This window comes from Rana temporaria, chromosome 10 (genome assembly GCF_905171775.1).
Source record: "Rana temporaria chromosome 10, aRanTem1.1, whole genome shotgun sequence".
Lineage (NCBI taxonomy): Eukaryota > Metazoa > Chordata > Amphibia > Anura > Ranidae > Rana > Rana temporaria.
The window spans coordinates 79,528,230-79,548,625 of record NC_053498.1 but is presented as its reverse complement, the minus strand read 5'-3'; the positions used below and the strand labels follow the sequence as shown (position 1 = coordinate 79,548,625).

Sequence of the window (20,396 nt, the reverse complement as noted above, 5' to 3'; positions counted from 1 at the left end):
TCCACCTTGGCTACGAAGGCATCTACGATTGCCGGCTAGCGTCCACTGATAAATCGGGTGCAGGGGCATCAATTGCCAGCTCAGGTGTCACGGGGGAAAAATCGTCTGCTTCTGACGCCATGCTGTCCACACACCTGACACAGGGACCCCCAAACAGTAACCCACCACTCCTGGCTGCAGCAGAGACGAGGGGTTCCCACCCGTAGAGCGACAGGCATGTCGTGGAAGACCCAGCGCTCAGCTATGGTCGGCACACGCTCGATAGCCGAAACTGGGAAGAATACAAGGATCTGGGATCCAGCCTGTCGCCCAGTCGGCAGTTGATTGAAGCATATCTACCACATGGTAATGGAGGTGGCTGTCCGCCAGGCTACTGCAACTCGGCCCTGTAGACCGGTCCGATGCAAGCCCTGGAGCATATAGCTCTCCGGCCACCCGTAGAGCGACGGGTATGTCGAGGACGACCCAGCGCACAGCTATGGTTGGCACACGCTCGATGGCCAAAACTCGGAAGAATACAAGGATCTGGGATCCAGCCTGTCGCCCAGTCGGCAGTTGATTGAAGATCGCAGGAAAAACTTAAATAAATAAATGAATAAAAAATCCAAAAAATTAATCCAAACTAAAAGCCTCCAAGCCATGGGCCTGAAGGTGAGCCATGTCTTCTCCTTAGACTAGGCAGAAAAAACTAAATTGCTTGGTGCAGGCTGAGGGGATATAATCAGTGGGACCACACCCTGGGCGGAGCGGTTCTGCTTTGAAGTTAACACTTCTGCCTAGTCACTCCTAAAGATAGATAGGCTAATCCCACTATGTCAAGATTAAGGCTGTGTCCATCCATGAACGAAAGAGAAAAGAGTTCTCCCTTCTCAGTCCAGACAGAAGACATACTATTTGGGATTATCCAGAGCAGCTTTAATTCTCTCCCCCAGGTTCTAATGCGTGATGAAGGTCTTGCAAATTTCCTGCATCCTCTTTTACTCCTCCTCCCTCTCCTTGATTCTCTGCAGCTTCTCTTCCTCATGGAGTCAGTTAATTTCCTCTCTCTGTAGTTTGGATGCTTTTCACTCGAAGCTTCAGACTTTCTAACCTTCTGAGAAGAGATTTATTTTGGGCCATGGGGGCATCATGCTCCTCTCTTTCTTGCTGATGCTGCTGTTCAGCCAAAGACTCAAACTTCCAGCTCATGTTGTTGTTATAATTCTCTCTTGAACTGTGAACTGAGCTCTGTTGCACATTTAGAAGCTCCTCTACCATTAGTGGATATTTGATGCGGGAGGCCTTGAGTTTGGCTAGGGGGTCATGGCAAGACTTTCTGCCCTGACATGGGGTAATACAAGGTATGTGGGGGAGGCAAAGAAAGAGAGTGGCATGCAGGATCTGTAATGTTTTGTCACAAGGAGAACTCACCTAGAGGAGAATACAGTGACTCCAAAGATCCCAGATGAAGCCCTTCCCATGTCCTCAGGGCACCGCCATATTGGTGACCTCTTCGCCTTGCCCGTCTGATGTCTCACTGCTCTGTGCATTTCCTATTCCATGCCGTGCCATTCTGTACACTGCACTTTACATTTCCTATTCCCCACCACATTATTCTGTACACTGCGCTGCACTTTCCCTATTCTGCATCAACTCATTCTGTACATTCCCTATTCAACGCTACCTTATTCTATATTATGGAAGTCTTCTCAGACCTTATTTAATTTTTAAAGCAATGTTATTTTTAGCTACGCCAATTAAAGTTAGTTGCATATAACCACCCCTCCTCCCAAACACACACACACAAGCAGTGAGAGAAATGAGCGAAGCCATGACAGCAGATGATTGTAGCTAGGCAGGAGGGAGGCAGAGCAGGAGCTGATCGCTGACAGGGGATAGAGGAGCCAGAGCTGTATGTGATTGTGGACCATTGGGAGAACAGGCACAGCGACTAGAGGGGAAGATGCAATCACTCATGGGAAGAAAAGCAGAGTTAGCATTGATCTTGGGCAGGTGACCCAAGAGGTAGAAAATAAGTTCATTGTGATAAGGGATTGGAGGAGAGAGAGGTGCAGTAGCTAATTGTGTGCCATTGGGGGTAAAGACATTTGGAAACCTATGCAGATTAAAAGCTAACCATGGACAAGGAATAAAGGAGGCAAAGGGAGCTCTCATCATAGCTGAACAAAAGTGGTTGCTGATAATGGAAGAATAGAAGGTAGAAAAGGAAGGCAAAGTAGTAGCTGACTGTATGATTAGGTGTCAAAATTAAAGCCTTTTGCTGAAGAGGTTGTGGAGAAAGGCAAAATGAGAAAACGTTATAAGATTTTGACTAAAGCCAGCCATACATGGATTGAAATATGGCAAGTTCAACAGGGAGGGCTGGGCTAAATTTGTACCCAATATATTAGCAGAGGGGTCTTACAGAAGTCGATCTACCTATCGGCTTCTGTACAACTACCCTGTTGGATTTTCACTGCTTGATCAGTGCCCAAGGACTGTTACAGTAACTGATTGTGGGTGGGACAGCACAGGAGCTAATCATGTTTAGGGGTTAAAGGCAGTAGAGCAGGAGCTGACTGCATAATTCCCAACTTTCTGAGATGGGAATAAGGGACACCTATTAGAAAATGTATATAGGCATAGGACACCCTCCTGCCCCGTCCCACTTAAAGGAGAATTTTACAAATAATAATGAATTGGTTAAACCCACAAGTACTATTTTACCACTACTATTCCTTTTATATTGGCTTTTGGAATTTACAAATGCAGCGATTTAGAAATAGGATAAAAAGGGGCTTGATTGTCTCAGCGACAATCAAACATTACAGTCCCAGTATACTACCTGGAGACTCACTATCACTGCTGTCATTGTACCCTGACATTCCTTGATTCGTATCTGGCTGTCACAACTGTTTAATTGCTTCATTTAATGCCTATTGTATTTATATTCTTGTAAGTGTAATTTCTAAAAGTTTTTTTTTTTAGAGGAAAATAAAGACCTTCTATACAGAATTACACTATGGATATGTTTCTGTTTTTCCTCATATGATTGGACACGGTAATCAAGCCCCTTTGGTAAAGTTGGTCCTAGGAAATCGGATTTAAATTGGATATCACAGGATTGTTAACCAACATAATTTCCTGCCTATTACCTTACTATTTCTGGTAAGAGTTTATACAGAGGGGGATGTGAGTACTCCCCTTTCTTTGCATGTGTGGCGGTGTTGGTGAAAGGCTAGGCATCTGCCATATTAAGGAACCTCCTTTTGAAAATTCCTGTGGACTATTCATCATCCATTCAATATTTATTTTATGGACTTTATTATATATGCACTTTAATGGGTCTTCAGTTTATAATGTACAACCCAGTTTGTAAAATGTGAATTCTGATTGACTGCTATAGGCTACTTGTTTTTTCATATTGCTGTTTAAAAAAAAACAATGACACTTTCACAGTTTCACAGTTTCACAGTTAACTCCCTAACATTTTAAGGAAGAGTATGTAAACATTACAGAAGCACAAACACCTATTAAGAACAATTCTCTTTATTTTACAGAAATTGCATAGAACTGTAGTTTTCATCAAAAATATCCTTATAGTTGTTTCATATACAGTGTTACATGGACTCCCGAAAAAAGACAATTTTTACAGTAAGGGATAGATTTACTAAAACATGATTTATGAATCTTTTACGTGTAGTTCATGGTATGACTAAAAAAAACACACACACCAAGAATGACCTCACTCAATCAGTACAATGCCCATCTTTTCAAAGGGAACATTTCTAGAGATCTCGATTTAGGGATGATTCATACCTGATGTGAATAGATTCGGTGAGATAGCATTGGGCGACTATTCCAGCGCTCTGGTTGCCTTGTCTCCTATGTGCCCGGTTCATACCACTGCATTTCAGTGGTGTGCGGGCATGATGCACTGATAAAAAGTACTGCGAGTAGTACTTTTTTCAGTGCAGTCAGATGCAATCCACTGCCTCGCATTGAGTAGCCATTGATTAAACTTTATGAGATGTCTGTGTGACATCTCAATAAAGTTTGTTGAAAAGAAAGCTGAACTCAGCGCATCATAACTGCAGTGACGGATTGCTCTGCACACCAGCCGTTGCTGTAATGTTGACACATGTTAATGTGACCTTGCAGCACATTGGAACAACTGTCACTTCTCATAAATGATGATGTGGTAAATCTATCCATCTCAGTTACACTATGGCAAAGCTATATATTAACATAACCATCTTCAGCATTTATGTCAGAACATTATTTTTAGAGCAGTTTGTGTGGCCAGGATCTATTGTTCATATTGGGAATTGATTCCATACAAAACATGAATTCTGACATAACACAGCCTTCAAAGACACACAGAAAACCGTTTAATCTCAACCAATAAACACATCAAAACTGTCTCTAGTTCATGTATGAAGGTCAACCTAATTCTTACCAGGTCCATATTATGATTTTTGACAAAATGTTCTCTTTATTATTACAAACATTGCAGATGTTGAAATCATAAATTCTCATAAGCATGAAAGACTTTAAAGGAAGACAATGTTCCTCACAATCCAAGGAAACAATACAACAGTCCACTACTAAGTTGGGTAACAACATACCAGTTTTTGTGATGTCAAAGATTTTAATGTCAGCTGGAAATATGCAGACCCTTTGTGGGAGATTTCGTTTTATAATGTGGGTAATCCAGTACTAGGATTTTACTCTTCTTTAAAAAAAATAGTTTTTGAATTATATGGTCTTAAAAAAAAGACAAAAATAAAACAGCACTGGATGCTTTTGTTTCTTCCATTATCTGTCATGGCTCTTTACTCTGGCTCACTGCTATTTGTAGTCTTTTCCCACAAACTCTCTTCACTTTGTGCTGGAGATCCACCAGATGGGCGTGTTCTGAGACCCTGAAAACGGCGACACTCTGGGCAGACTCGAATGTGTGTACATTCTCTGGCAACTAGAGCTGCTTCTTGTGCCAGTCTCTGTGCCAGTGGGTCAGGGCCAGTGCCCCCACACAGTTTACCATTGCTTAGAATGCTAGAATTGCGTCCTCTTTTGTCTTCTGGAATAGCTGATCTGGAGCGTATGATGCCTGCCCGTCTTCGACGTGGCATTAAACTGTCTTTGCAAAGTATAATGCTACTTAACTCTGACATCATTTCATGACAAACAGAAACCTGCAACAACACAAAAAATTTATTATTTTTTTAATAAAATAAAGCATTATTTCTTAATATCTTGTGTTAGGGGCACAAATATGAATAGTTATTTTTCACATGTATAGAAAAGAGTACCAATCTAACAAGAATTTAAAATATTGAAACTTAAGGGAAAATTTAACAGCTTTTGCTTTTTTAAAGTGGTAGAAAGCTGCAAAAAAAAATAAAACACCTGTTAGGCAATTGCATAAGGTTCTAGTATGCATTGCATACTAGCACATTATGAAATACTAAACCTTAAAACAAAGCCCTCAAGTGGGGTGCTGTCACCGCTTGGAGGGCTTCCATCTTCCTCCGGTCTTTCTTTCTGGTTTGCCGGTTCTGGCTGTATGAGTGGCCGGAGCCACGATGACGTCACTCTTACACATGTTAGCGAGAGCCCTCAGGTCCAGCATGAAGCTCTAAAGGTCCGGCAAGGTATGCCAGACCTTCAGAGCGCATTTAGGAGATATTCATTTTACTTACAGGAAAGCCTTATTATAGTCTTACCTGAAGGTAAAAATCACAAAGTGGACTTTACTACCGCATTAACTAGGGAGAAAAAAAAAGTATTTTTATGAGTCTATGCAGTTTTTTTTTATTAAGCATTAACAGAGATAATATCAACTCAAAAAGTCTTATGCTGCATACACACGTCTGATGGACCGTTTTCATCAGACTAAACCGATCGTGTGTGGGCCCCATCGGTTATTTATCCATCGGTTAAAAAATTAGGAACTTGTTTTAAAATTATCTGATGGATAAAAACCTATAGAAAAAAAAACAATCGTCTGTAGGCACGTCCATCGGTTAAAAATCCACGCATGCTCAGAATCAAGTCGACGCATGCTTGGAAGCATTGAACTTCATTTTTTTTAGCACGTCGTTGTGTTTTACGTCACCGCGTTCTGACACGATAATTTTTTTAACTGATGGTGTGTAGGCACGACTGATCATCAGTCAGCTTCATCGGATAACTGATGGAAAAATCCATCAGACCATTTTCATCGGATGGACCGATCGTGTGTAAAGGGCATAAGGCTGCATTCACACCTGGGTGTTTTAAATTGCGAGCAGAATGATTACCCTATGACAAAATAATTAGGTACAATTGTTCCGTTATGTATATAAAACACTCTACTAAAATGACAAACCACACAACATGAATTTCAGATGCCATTCATTTTAATGGCACCTAAAAACGCGGTGCAGCTATTGTCGCACGATAAAAACCACACTGCGATGGCGAACCGAATCACGTGAGGCTTGTTGCTCAAAAAAAGGATCAGGAGCTTCTTTTAGGCTACAATCAAGGCAGAACCGCACTGCGTGTTTAGATGCCAATAAAATTAATGGCATCTGAAATTCGTGTTGTGTGATTTGTCATTTTATCACATCGTTTTGAAATCACGGGCAGAATCGCAGCGAGGTGTAAATACAGCCTTTTATATACATAACGGAACAATTGTACCTAATTATTTTGTCATAGGGTGCCTTCATTAACGACTTGTTGCCTGCCAACAGTAGTTTTACTGTGGGCGAGTGGTACATGCAGGGCAGACAACGTACCTGTATGTATCTGCCTGTCTTCCGGGTTAACAGCACACATGTGATTGGACACACGAGTTTGGCAGCAGATTTCAGCCAATGATTTTGTCTGAAATCAGCTGTGTCCAATCACAGACAGAGTTCTGTGTTTCCATAGGACCAGCAATCTGGCTGTTTCAGGCAAAAAATCAGCCATATTAGAAAAAAAAGCAGCACATATTACACACATTACATACTGTTATGCACAACGTTAACTCTTTGATTTCCTCTAGATGTTAACCCCTTCCCAGCCAGTGTCATTAGTACAGTGTCAGTGTACAGTATTATACTGATCACTGTATTAGTGTCAGTAGCGATGTCCGTGTCAGTTAGTGACCCTCCCAGCCAGTGTCTGTTAGTGCCAGATTTCCCGCCACACTATCACAGTCACACTATAAGTCGCTGATCACCACCATTACAGTATTGCATCTATACCTGTGTAAATTCCAGTATACTGTATATACTATAGTTTGTAGGATATGCTAAAACTTTCACACAAGCCAATTAATATACACTTGTTGGGTGTTTTTTTTACCATCTTCTAGTTTATATTTTTGTCAAAGCTTAATTAAACAAGCTGACGTTATAAGCAGATTGGCTACCATGCACAGCTGCACCAGATTTTGCACTCTCCAGGTTTAGTAAATCAACCCCAATGTATTACTGGACTTTAAACAGTATAGGCACTTATTTTTAATATTTTACATACGGTAGCTATATCCTGCAAAAGGGGCCAGGCTGAATGATCTAGCAGAACTTAATTTTCTGACTAAAGTTCCACTTAAAATTTTGTTTGTCCTTACATATTGCATTTACTTTCAATGACCTACAGCATATTAAATGGATTCTGAGCATCAGATAAATAAGTAGACGTTATGATCTTACTTGAGTGTCTTCAGAGTTTCTTATTGTCCACAGGAACTCCAGCATGGCCATGAAGATAGCCACTATTAAACCACAGATTAACACAACAAATATGCCTCCGATATTTTCCATGCCCAAACCTGACAAAACAAGAAAAGTATGCAAATATTTCATTACAGTACATTATTCTGTACTGGGCTTTGTTGAATTTGCACATTATATTTCGGCATTTTCTGTGAATTATTATAGATACAAAATATAACAGTATGATCTGACATCTGGCATGAATGTGTCATGTACGTAATAATAAACATTATGGGGTAGATTCACGTAGAATGGCGTTTCTTTGTGCGGGCTTAACGTATCCTATTTACGTTACGCCTCCGCAACTTTTACAGGCAAGTGCCGTATTATTAAAAGAAAGTTGCGGCGGCGTAGCGTAAATAGGCCGGCGTAAGCCCGCCTAATTCAAATTGTGAAGAGGTGGGCGTGTGTTATGTAAATGAACCCTGACCTGACGTGATTGACGTTTTACACGAACGGCGCATGCGCCGTCCGTGGAATTTCTCAGTGTGCATTGCTCCAAAGTACGCCACAAGGACGTCATTGGTTTCGATGTGAACGTAAATGACGTCCAGCCCCATTCACGGACGACTTACGCAAACAATGTAAATTTTTTTAATTTCGTCGCGGCAGGGTTAACTAACTCCCCATCTATCTTCACTACATTCTCCCGGGCTCTTAGCAATGTGGGGTCCCTCAATTGCTCAGTGATGACATTTTCTCTGTGCACCTCGAGGTCATTAAACCCTATTGGCCGCTGTTCCTCTTCTGAGGTAGCAGGCTCCTCTCTAGGGACTGGTGTTTCCCCTGCTAAGACTGAGAATGGAAACTCAGGAGAATCCTCACAGTTAGAGGTTTCTGGAGTAGATGTTTCAGGCTCAGAAGAACCACCTACTGGGGAATCTGGGCAGTCCCAGAGTTCCCAGAATTTTGGGAAATCCCTTTCCACAATGGCGTCATGTGGCAGTTTGGGAACTAAACCCACCTGGTGACACAAGTTACCGAGGGAGGTTTCAAAGGAAACCGTAGTCACCGGATATTCTCGAGTGTCCCCATGTACACAAATTACCGCCATTTTCCTAGGATGTAAGGTTTTTTCCCACCACTAGATCACTTTTCACTAAGGTGACCAGGCTACCTGAATCCAACGATACCACAACATCTTTACCATCTAAGCACATTCTACATAAAGGTTTCTCATTTCCCTTTACTACAGTGCATGTGGTTGCAAAAAGGGACTGTCGTCTCTCTGTCAAAGTCACACTCCATGGGTTCATCACCCGCTGGGCAAACCGCTGCTACATGTCCCTCTTCCCGGCAACGGTAACAAATCAACCTTCTGGTCCTCTCCTGTGGGATGGGTCTTCCAGGCCGCTCTCGCCAAACATTAGCAATAGTCTCGATAATTCCTCTAGTTGCTCTTTGGTCCCTCTCTCCACCCCCATCCCTTGATGCAGTCTTACTTATAGGTGGGGAGGGTCTGGTCTTGGGGTGTAAAGTCTGTGCATCTCTGGTGGAAGAGGACAAATTCTCTGTTGTTGGGTACCTTTCGACCAGGTCTACAAGTTTGTCTGCGGTTTCCGGACCACCATGGTTCACCCATTTCTGCAGGGTGTTAGGAAGAGACCTAAGAAATTTGTCCATGACTACTCGCTCCAAAATTTTTGGTCCGGACAGAGTTTCTGGCTGCAGCCATTTCCTAGCCAAATGAATGAGGTCATACATCTGCGACCGAGGTGGCTAGGGAACAAGTGACTGATGCCATTGAGCAGAGGGAAGAGGCTGCCTTGGCAGCTGCTTTGCCAGACAAAGTAGCCTGAGCCTGGGTGAGAGAGGATGAGGAGGATGAGGATGGCTTGGTCATCCACTCTACCAAGTCTTCGACATGTTGCGGCTCAACACTGCCAGCTGCCAAAAAAAAGGACGAGCGTGTCCCACAGCCATGTGCTGATGAGGATGCACCGTGTCCACGACCAGCACTGTTGCCTCTAGACGCAGAGCCTGCTTGCCCTCTTTTATTGGCTCGTGGCTCTCTGCCTCTCCTTGTTGTCCTTCCAGACATACTAATGGCCTGCCCACTGCAGAGGACCAAATAGCATTAGGTGCACACTGCAGAGAACACAGGCAGTACACACACCACGTAGCTTTAGGTGCAAAATGCAGAGGACACAGGCAGTACACACCACGTAGCTTTAGGTGCAAACTGCAGAGGACACAGGCAGTACACACTACGTAGCTTTAGGTGCAAACTGCAGAGGACACAGGCAGTACACACCACATAGCTTTAGGTGCAAACTGCAGAGGACACAGGCAGTACACACCACGTAGCTTTAGGTGCAAACTGCAGAGGACACAGGCAGTACAAACCACGTAGCTTAAGGTGCAAACTGCAGAGGACATGGGCAGTACACACCACGTAGCTTTAGGTGCACACTGCAGAGGACACAGGCAGTACACACCACGTAGCTTTAGGTGCAAACTGCAGAGGACACAGGCAGTATACCCCACGTAGTTTTGGTGCAAACTGCAGAGGACACAGGCAGTACACACCACGTAGCTTTAGGTGCAAACTGCAGAGGACACGGGCAGTACACACCACATAGCTTTAGGTGCACACTGCAGAGGACACGGGCAGTACACACCACATAGCTTTAGGTGCACACTGCAGCGGAAACAGGCAGTACACACCATTTTGCTTTAGGTGCACACTGCAGAGGACACGGGCAGTACACACCACATAGCTTTAGGTGCACACTGCAGAGGACACGGGCAGTACACACACCACATAGCTTTAGGTGCAAACTGCAGAGGACACAGGCAGTACACACCACATAGCATTAGGTGCAAACTGCAGAGGACACAGGCAGTACACACCACGTAGCTTTAGGTGCACACTGCAGAGGACACAGGCAGTACACACCACGTAGCTTTAGGCGCAAACTAGAGGACATGGGCAGTACATACCACATAGCTTTAGGTGCAAACTGCAGAGGACACGGGCAGTACACACCACGTAGCTTTAGGTGCACACTGCAGAGGACACAGGCAGTACACACCACGTAGCTTTAGGTGCACACTGCAGAGGACACAGGCAGTACACACACCACATAGCTTTAGGTGCAGACTGCAGAGGACACAGGCAGTACACACACCACGTAGCTTTAGGTGCACACTGCAGAGGACATGGGCAGTACACACACCACGTAGCTTTAGGTGCAAACTGCAGAGGACACAGGCAGTACACATCATGTAGCTTTAGGTGCACACTGCAGAGGACACAGGCAATACACACCACATAGCTTTAGGTGCACACTGCAGAGGACACGGGCAGTACACACACCACGTAGCTTTAGGTGCAAACTGCAGAGGAAAAAGGCAGTACACACCACGTAGCATTAGGTGCAAACTGCAGAGGACACAGGCAGTACACACCACGTAGCTTTAGGTGCACACTGCAGAGGACACAGGCAGTACACACCACGTAGCTTTAGGCGCAAACTAGAGGACATGGGCAGTACATACCACATAGCTTTAGGTGCAAACTGCAGAGGACACGGGCAGTACACACCACGTAGCTTTAGGTGCACACTGCAGAGGACACAGGCAGTACACACCACGTAGCTTTAGGTGCACACTGCAGAGGACACAGGCAGTACACACACCACATAGCTTTAGGTGCAGACTGCAGAGGACACAGGCAGTACACACACCACGTAGCTTTAGGTGCACACTGCAGAGGACATGGGCAGTACACACACCACGTAGCTTTAGGTGCAAACTGCAGAGGACACAGGCAGTACACATCATGTAGCTTTAGGTGCACACTGCAGAGGACACAGGCAATACACACCACGTAGCTTTAGGTGCACACTGCAGAGGACACGGGCAGCCGCAGTACACACCACTTAGCTTTAGGTGCACACTGCAGAGGACACGGGCAGTACACACCATTTTGCTTTAGGTGCACACTGCAGAGGACACAGGCAGTACACCACGTGAGAATACTGCAGCTAGCACAATCACCTGCCTGCCAGTAAATTAGGAAGAGCGGATCTAGCTATACTATACAGTGTATAAATATATATATACAACACCTGGGATGCATATATATCCTCTACACACTGTAACTTTAACTGACTAGCCTGCCTGCTCTATCTACCTACAAAAAATGACACTCTCTCTCTCTGTCTTCTCTCTCTTAACCTCTGCAACACACTACACAAGGCCGACCTGCAGGCGGCCTTTTATAGTGTGGGACGTGTTCAAAATCCCCTGAGTCATAATTGTCCAAAGCCAATTATGGCTCTCCGTTTTTTGCAAGCTGTGATTGGCCAAGCATGCGGGTCATAGTGCATGCTTGGCCAATCATCAGCCAGCAATGCACTGCGATGCCGCAGTGAATTATGGGCCGTGACGCGCCACTCGAATTTGGCGCGAACGGCCCATAACGGTCGTTATTCGACGAATGATCGAACATACGATGTTTGAGTCGAACATGGGTTCGACTTGAACACGAAGCTCATCCCTATTGACTGTCAGTCACTTTATAGTAGGCAAGTAGGCATCACTTTAGCCAGTCACCCAGACATACCAGAGTGTTTACATTTTCTGGAAGCAGACATGATCTCATTTTATTGACAATATACCCTGAAGAACTGAACAGTCTTTCGCACGAAACAGATGTTGCCGATACACAAAGAATTGTCTGCACAAAACTGCTTAGGACAGGAAAACGATGGTTATTTAAAATAGAAAAGAAAAACGCATGTGTTGAGAGTCCATGGGTCGCACACCCCAAAGAATGCAAAAACAAAATGGAGAGGTCCCCCAGGGGTTTTTTTTAGCGACATGGGCCCAGATTCACAAAGCACTTACGCCGACGTATAACAAGTTACGTCGACGTAAGTGCAAATGTGCGCCGTCGTATCTGTGCGCCAGACCCACAAACAGATATGCGCCTAAAACCAGGCTACACCCCGCCGACGTAGCTTGCTTACGCCGGTGTAGGGTGGGCGCACATTTAGACTGGATGCAAGGTGCCGCTCCCATTGATTAGCCATTCAAACGTGCAAATGAGGGAAATACGGCGATTCACGAACGTACGTGCACCTGACGCAGGCTACGCGAGGTGCGCATAAGTTGTACGTCCGGCGTAAAATTATTCCCCATAAAGGAGGTGCAACCCAGCAGCAGACATGCAAAGGTCTGCACCAGGGAACACAAGCCGGCGTATTTTACGTTGGACGTGTGTCTGGCTGGGCGTAGGTTACGTTCACGCCGTACGCAGTGATCCGGCGTAGTTTAGGCAGTTGTTGCGACGTGGTTGTAAGCAGGCGCAGGGGGATTCGTCCACGTCACGGCACATGCGCAGTTCGTGATACGTATCTGTCTGGCGCTCGGCCCATCATTTGCATGGGGTCACGCCCACTTCCACCTACGCCGGCATACGCCTTCGAAACCCACACCACACTGGCGCAGCGTTGGGAGCACTGGCTTGCTGAATTCCATGCTTGCCTCTCTGCGCTGCGTACAGTGGTTACTCTACGGCGGCGTAATGTGCGCCGTGCTCTCTGTGAATCTGGGCCATGATGTATTAAATTCAAAAATAGAAATTGTATTAAAATGAAATCTTTACTTGGTTTATACAATAAATTAAATAGGATACAACATGGTTGGGTCATTAAAAGTGGTAAACTCTGGTTACACATAATTTAGGGAATATACCAACAGTAATAAAATACAGTACAGTACATAATCTGCCATTTGTAGAATTAACTTCCATATGAGTACCCCAAGGTATACCGATGGTTATTTTTGCCCCCTTCCCCTGATGGAGCCTGATGCATCCTCCTGCTCCACAGATGCAAAGGTACCTCAATCCAATGGGTGCAGTTTGCTCGCATCCAGCAGGGTAAGTCTCACTGTCCAGGCTGTCCGGTGACGTCAAGAATTTTGATCAATCAAAATAATTTTGATCGATCAAAAAAATTAAAGATTAATCGAGGAATTAATCTTTAATTTCCCCAGCCCTAGCTTTTATCTATCTTTTAATGGGCTATTGAGGTGGAGAAACAACAAGGTTCCCAGTTAAATCTCCTTTGGCACACCAGCAGGACCGTTGATCCATACTAACAGTTTAACCTGACCTTCTTTTTAGTTAAAGAGATCATGGTGGTCTGGTGAGTAGGCAATTCACTCACATTCATCGGGTGATCTACATTAAGCTTGTCACTGGTGATGGGTTTAAGGATTGAAGTTGCACCAAAAAAGATTTATGGACTGTGATTCTGATTCAATAATTTAATTCACTGTTAATAATTAATTTCAGCACTGGAAAATCAGGAATTTTTAATTGTTTATATCATGCTATTAATTAGCACTATGCACTTTAATTTGTTTATGTGCAAGAATTGTCATAATTGAACACAAACTATCACTCACAGTGCCCCCTACCACTACACACCCCAAACCTGTTACAGCAGCCTTCACCCCACTCAGGTGGCTTCTCAACAAGTCAATTGCCTGCATAAAGTTATGCATGCATGGCTTCTTCTTCTCTATAGGATCTAGTGGAGAAGCTATCTACTTGCAGGCTTATTAAAGAGAAAATCCTTAGCATGTGTGCTGCACTATCACCAATCGTGGGCTTCAACTGCTGCAAAGGTCGCCAACTCACCTGAGGTAAGTAGTGGAGCATATCTATGGCATAGGAAGTTGTTCTAAAGATACGACTATACAGCATTACCATCACTTAGTCTCAAAACAAATAATTCTGCGCTGGTGTTAATAAATGCATCCAACCACTTAGTTTATCAATTCTCCTGTGCAAATATGAGTGCCATCATAATAACATGTAAATAAACAATAATATAATACAATAGTATAATACATTTATGTATATTTCTTCTTTTAATAATATAAGTCCTGTGCTTAAGTGCAATTAAATAGTTAATTAATGAATAATGTTAGAAAAAAGTTTTAAATTGTTGAGTCACAAATTCTTAAAAATAAATGCCTTCATTCACCTCAGTGCTCCCCCATAAGAAATGCGCTCACCTCACAAAGTGTGACCTCTAGTTTGGTCAAATAAAGCTTTTTAGTCAACCCGAACTAATAGATAATGCTTTCTTCCTCATTGCTCCATTGATATACTGTACCTCCATTATGACTTGAGAGAGAAATGGAGGTACACAATGGCAGTATATATGTATAGAGCAATGAGGAGGAAAGTATGATATGTTAGGCCTCGTACACACGACCGTTTTCCTTGACAAAATCCGTCAAGAAACTTGGTGGCAGAGCTTTTTTGCCGAGGAAAACGGTTGTGTGTATGTTTTTCGTCGAGAAAACTGTTGTGGATTTCAATGAGAAAAAAAGAGAACAAGTTCTCTTTTTTCTTGTCGGGAGTCTAAATTTCCTCGTCATGTTTCTCGTCGGGCTGGTTTACGATGAGAAACAGGTTCGTGTGTATGCTTAGAAAACCCGCGCATGCTCAGAATAAAGTATGAGACGGGAGCGCACCTTCGGTAAAAGTAGCGGTCGTAATGGAGATAGCACATTCGTCACTCTGTAACAGACTGAAAAGCGTGAATCGTCTCTCACCAAACTTTTACTTAACATGCGGTAACACAAGATTAGCAAAAGCAGCCCCAAGGGTGGCACCAGTTGAATCGAACTTCCCCTTTATAGTGCCGTCGTACGTGTTGTACGTCACCGCGTTTGAGAACGATGAGATTTTGTCTTGACAGTGTGAACGCAAAGAAAGCTTGACAAGATTCTCGACAAGCCTGACAAGGAACTCGTCAAGGAAAACTATGTTTCTTTTACGACGAGTTTCTCGGTCGTGTGTAGGAGGCCTCAGCCCTAGGTGACTAAAAAGCTTTATGTGACCAAACTGAAATGTGAGGTCACACTCTGTGAGGTGATCGCATTTCTTATGGAGGAGCACTGAGGTGAATGGATACAAAGCATGGATTTTTGAGGATTTGTGAAGACTCAACTAGTTAAAACTTCTAACATTATTCATTAATTAACTATTTAATTGCACTTAATCACGGGATTTATAATATTATAAGAAGAAATATACATACATGTATTATATTATTGTTTGTTCACATATTATTATGATGGTACTCATATTTGCACAGGAGAATTGATACACTAATGCCGCGTACACGCGATCGGAAATTCCGACAAGAAAACCGTGGAATTTTTTCCAAATGAATTTTGGCTCAAACTTGTGTTGCACACACACGGTCACACAAATGTAGTCTGAAATTCCAACCGTCAAGAATGCGGTGATGTACAACACTACAACGAGCCGAGAAAGTTCAATGATTCCGAGCATGCGTCAAATTGATTCCGAGCATGCGTGTTTTTTTGTGCGTCGGAATTGCATACAGATGATCGGAATTTCCAACAAGAACTTTTCGATTCAGAAAATATGAGAACCAGCTATTAAATTTTTGCTGACAGAAATTCTGACAGAAAATGTCCGATGGAGCCTAATTTCCGACCAAAAGCTCACATAGAACTTTTCTTGTTGGAAATTCCAATTGTGTGTACGCGGCATTAGTGGATGGATACATTTAACACCATCACAGCATTATTTGTTTTGAGTTTTATTTGCACATTTATATTGGTAGTGTGTTGCTTGTTGTTTGCATATATTACACAGATTGGCCCGGATTCAGAAAGGAGTTACGTCGGCGTATCTCCAGATACGCCGTCGTAAATCCGAATGCGGGCCGTCGCATCTCGGCGCCTGATTCATAGAATCAGATACGCCTCAATTTTGCCTAGATACGAGTGGCTCAAGTCTCCTACGCCGTCGTATCTTAGGGTGCAATATTTACGCTGACCGCTAGGGGCGCTTCCCTAGACTTCCGCGTAGAATATGCAAATGAGATAGATACGCCGATTCAGAAACGTACGTCCGCCTGGCGCATTTTTTTACGTCGTTTACGTAAGGCTTTTTCCGGCGTAAAGTTACCCCTGCTATGTGAGGCGTATGCCAATGTTAAGTATGGACGTCGGGCCAGCGTCAAATTTTGCGTCGTTTGCGTAAGTCGTACGCGAATAGGGCTGTGCGTAAGTTACGTTCACGTCGAAAGCATTGACTATTTGCGGCGTGATTTCGAGCATGCGCACTGGGATACTTTCTCGGACGGCGCATGCGCCGTTCGTTAAAAGCGTCAATTACGTGGGGTCACAACTAGTTTGCATACAACACGCCCCCTACCAGCCTATTTTGAATTAGGCGGGCTTACGCCGGCCCATATATGCTACGCCGTAACTTCGGGAGCAAGTTCTTTCTGAATACGGGACTTGCCTGTCAAAGTTACGGCGGCGTAGCATATATGAGATACGCTACGCCCGCCTAAAGATAGGCATTTGTATCTGAATCCGGGCCCTTGTATTCTAGTTGTTCGCAAGACTACCTATTATATTACCATCACTTCGCTTTTACCTGGGGGGGTTGCTGGGGGGAAAACGGGAGAAAAATGCTTTAAAGGGATATGTTTGCTTTGTGTTTAAAAGTGTAAGAATTAATTACATCAATTCACACCAGATGCAGTTCCGTGCACTTTTTTCTGCACTAAAAATGCATGCAGTGTTTTTTTTTTGTTTAATCACATTTTGTTGGATATTTTTTTGTTTTTACACACAGGTTCCACTCAAAGCAAATAAAAATAACCTAAACATACATAGCCATTCTTAATGCAGACTATTCCCCAGGCATGGCTCTGGGTCTTAGGCCGCATACACACGATCAGTCCATCCGATGGGACCGTTGTCATCGGTTAACTGATGAAGCTGACTGATGGTCTGATGCACCTACACACCATCGGTTAATTAACCGATCGCGTCAGAACGCGGTGACGTAAAACACAACGACGTGCTGAAAAAACTAAGTTCAATGCTTTCAAGCATGCGTCGACTTGATTCTGAGCATGCGCAAGTTTTTAACCGATGCTTTTGCATACTAACGATTGGTTTTGACCTATCGGTTAGGCGTCCATCGGTTCAATTTTAAAGCAAGTTCTACATTTTTTGACCGAAGGATAACTGACCGATGGGGCCCACACACGATCGGTTTGGACAGATGAAAACAGACCTTCACTCTCTGATACATAACCGCTGGATATATGTTGAAACCAAAAAACTAGGCAACAAGAGAGAAGACCGTTAGAAATAGCAAGATCCTAACTACTAGGAATTTTTAACCATTCTTCCATATTAATTTGGGAAAAAATATTGCGCATACCATATGTGAAAAGAAAAAACAGCTGCGTCTCAAAAATGTCATACAACATAAATATACAAATAAAAAAGATAGGAGTCGCGCTAAATAATTCACTCCTAAGTGTCATACACACAATGTGAATAAAATAAATAAGTGTTTCAAACAGTCCAAATATTGCAAAGAAGGATGAGAACAATATATGCAGGTATAGAGTCCATTAGAGCACAACAGGAAACAATAGATCCCAAGTGTGAATTGAATCCATCAATTAGTGATTGACATACAGGAGACCTCCACCAACGAGTAACACAGACCCTTACCAGAGTCTCAGATCTCTATGAGATCAAAAACAGCATGACTGTACAGACATCCACTGTCACGGTAGGAATAAATTTGATCCACCATCCAGTTGCAGTTAGGTAAATATAGAGTTAATCCCCCGTATGACCACCAGGTATATCACTCCGGAACATAGAGAGAAATCAGGAAACAGCCCATAGTGTGAAACCGTTTAAAGATTTAATGGGTAAAAGTAGATTATACACTTACAGCATTGTAGAAATGTAAAAGCATCAGATAAAAACAGCCGGCCGGCCTGTTGGAGCGTGTGCCCGCCGTCTGAGGGAGGCGGCGCTCTGACGTCACTGCGTTACACGTATGAGGACCCGTAGGATACAGGTACACGCTCCAACAGGCCGGCCGGCTGTTTTTATCTGATGCTTTTACATTTCTACAATGCTGTAAGTGCATAATCTACTTTTACCCATTAAATCTTTAAACGGTTTCACACTATGGGCTGTTTCCTGATTTCTCTCTATGTTCCGGAGTGATATACCTGGTGGTCATACGGGGGATTAACTCTATATTTACCTTACTGCAACTGGATGGTGGATCAAATTTATTCCTACCGTGACAGTGGATGTCTGTACAGTCATGCTGTTTTTGATCTCATAGAGATCTGAGACTCTGGTAAGGGTCTGTGTTACTCGTTGATGGAGGTCTCCTGTATGTCAATCACTAATTGATGGATTCAATTCACACTTGGGATCTATTGTTTCCTGTTGTGCTCTAATGGACTCTATACCTGCATATATTGTTCTCATCCTTCTTTGCAATATTTGGACTGTTTGAAACACTTATTTATTTTATTCACATTGAGCCAGATTCACAAAAGGGATACGACGGCGTATCTGCTGATACGCCGTCGTATCCCTGTTTCTATCTATGCGACTGATTCATAGAATCAGTTACGCATAGATATCCCTAAGATCCGACAGGTGTAATAGTTTTACACTGTCGGATCTTAGGATGCAGTACCGCGGCCGCCGCTGGGGGGAGTTTGCGTCGTAAACCAGCGTCGGGTATGCAAATTAGCAGTTACGGTGATCCACGAAACTTTTTCCCGTCGTTACTTCGCCGCAAGTGTTAGTTTGCCGTCGCAAAGATAGGGCACCTTTTACAAAGTGTAAACTTACTACACCATGTAAAAGTATACCCGTCTTTCCCGCGTCGCTTTTGAATTATTTTTTTATTTTTTATTTCCCGGCGCAAGTCTTTTTTTCACGTCGCGATTCACAAAACGTCGGCGCGTCGTAATTTCACGCAAAGCACGTCGGGAAATTTGCGTCGGGAGCATGCGCAGTACGTCCGGCGCGAGAGCGCACCTAATTTAAATGGTACCCACCCCATTTGAATTGGCCCGCCTTGCGCCGGACGGATTTAGGATACACCGCCGCAAATTTCCAGGTAAGTGCTTTGTGGATCGGGCACTTAGACAGAAAATTTGCGGCGGTGTAACCTAAATCGGTTACGTTACACTGCGCCCGGGCTACGTGAATCTGGCCCATTGTGTGTATGACACTTAGGAGTGAATTATTTAGCGCGACTCCTATCTTTTTTATTTCCATATTAATTTATTGCTATTATCGAGTGTTCCTGATATACTTCTGCTCAAACACAGCAGACACAAAGAAAGTAAGGAGAGGAAAAAAAACAAACAAAAAAAACATAGAAAAAGAAAGACTACAAAAAAACAAAAACAAGGACTACAAACATATACAACCCTAACCAGACCAACATATTCCTCCGGGACACCCCCTCCCCACCCACACCGTGCCATACCCCTCAGGCCCAGTCAATTCCATCTTATTTTACAAATAACATCTCAAAATGTCTGAGTTCAAGAACTTGATCCAGGGTAGTCACACTTCTATAAACTTATGATAATATCCCTGGTTACTTGCCATTATTTCCTCCATTCTTTTTATTTGGTTAATTTTCGGCTACCCACTCTTGTATAGTGGGAGCCTCTGTTGTGTTCCAATGCCTAGGTATAGTTATTCGCGTGGCTGAGATTAGATACGGGGCCAATCCTTTTGTGACCTCTCGCAGTGACCCTGGATACATGGAAAGTAAGGCTATTTCTGGAGATTTATGAT

At 43.5% G+C, this 20,396-nt stretch overlaps 1 protein-coding gene across 3 annotated transcripts in view; it reads right to left on the bottom strand.

The window, feature by feature from the left end:
* Nucleotides 1-4,303: 4,303 nt before the first annotated feature.
* The window catches only part of GRIK4 (glutamate ionotropic receptor kainate type subunit 4), a 489,165-nt gene continuing 473,072 nt past the window's right edge, over nt 4,304-20,396 (bottom strand). For all 3 annotated transcript variants that reach the window (XM_040325544.1, XM_040325543.1, XM_040325545.1), the window contains 2 exons: nt 7,671-7,789; nt 4,304-5,177 (listed from right to left, as the gene is read on the bottom strand). In XM_040325544.1, the coding sequence (XP_040181478.1) occupies nt 4,815-5,177; nt 7,671-7,789 (482 nt within the window). In that variant the 3' untranslated portion in view covers nt 4,304-4,814. The remainder of the gene's footprint in view (nt 5,178-7,670; nt 7,790-20,396) is intronic.